Source organism: Octopus bimaculoides, chromosome 28 (genome assembly GCF_001194135.2).
Source record: "Octopus bimaculoides isolate UCB-OBI-ISO-001 chromosome 28, ASM119413v2, whole genome shotgun sequence".
Taxonomy (NCBI): domain Eukaryota; kingdom Metazoa; phylum Mollusca; class Cephalopoda; order Octopoda; family Octopodidae; genus Octopus; species Octopus bimaculoides.
In genome coordinates this window covers 10236147-10236938 of record NC_069008.1, presented here as the reverse complement: position 1 = coordinate 10236938, position 792 = coordinate 10236147, and the positions used below count along the sequence as shown (strand labels likewise).

The window sequence follows — 792 nt, the reverse complement described above, 5'->3', positions numbered from 1 at the left end:
ATCTCGTTTTTTACTCTTACTTAACTCTGCTACTCTTTCATTGTGTGATTTTGGACAAACTTAGAAACAAGCTCATTGTTATAATAGATTTTCATTATTATTATTATTATTATTATTATTATTATTATTATTATTATTATAGGAAGAAAAGGCTGAACTGAAATCTCAGAACTACCTACTAGAGAAGGAGAAAAAGGCCTTAGATCTTCGGATGAGTGACAAGGAGTCCCAGGGTCAGGCCTATCGTCTCCAGATTGACCATTTGAACAATGAAATCAAGGAACTACAGCATCAGCTCAAAGAACGACACAGTTCCAAACATGCAGTAAGTAACTGTCCCTCCCTCCCTCTCTCTCTCTCTATATATATAATATAAATAATATATTAATATATGCATATATACTTACATATATGTACATACCTACACATATATGTATATATACATGCATATATGGGTACAGGATATCAAAAAAATGCAGACACAATGAGAAACGAAAACATAAAAAACAAAAACATAGAAAACGAACTTTTTTCCGAACAACAGAAAAAATCAAACAGAAAAATGAGACATGCAGCATAAAGAACATTCCCTTCATCAATTGTCCCCTGTCTTATCTTCTCTGCATTTCGAAGGTAAGGACAATAAGCGACTTCGTTAAAACAGTCCTTCCCACAAAGCAAATTAAATAACATTTGGGATTTTTTGCGGAGGGTGAAAGTGGTAACAAAAACTGGACAGTGAGAACAAAACAGCCGTTCATTTTCACTTTTAGACATTGGGATAGGGTATGG

The 792-nt window shown here is 33.6% G+C and overlaps 1 protein-coding gene across 1 annotated transcript in view; it reads left to right on the top strand.

Annotated features, from left to right (window-relative positions):
• Nucleotides 1–391, top strand: part of LOC106883328 (colorectal mutant cancer protein) — a 15707-nt gene extending 15316 nt beyond the window's left edge. The window contains exon 2 of the mRNA XM_014934293.2: nucleotides 143–391. Coding sequence (XP_014789779.2) covers nucleotides 143–376 — 234 coding nt within the window. The 3' untranslated portion in view covers nucleotides 377–391. The remainder of the gene's footprint in view (nucleotides 1–142) is intronic.
• The last annotated feature ends 401 nt before the right edge of the window (nucleotides 392–792 follow it).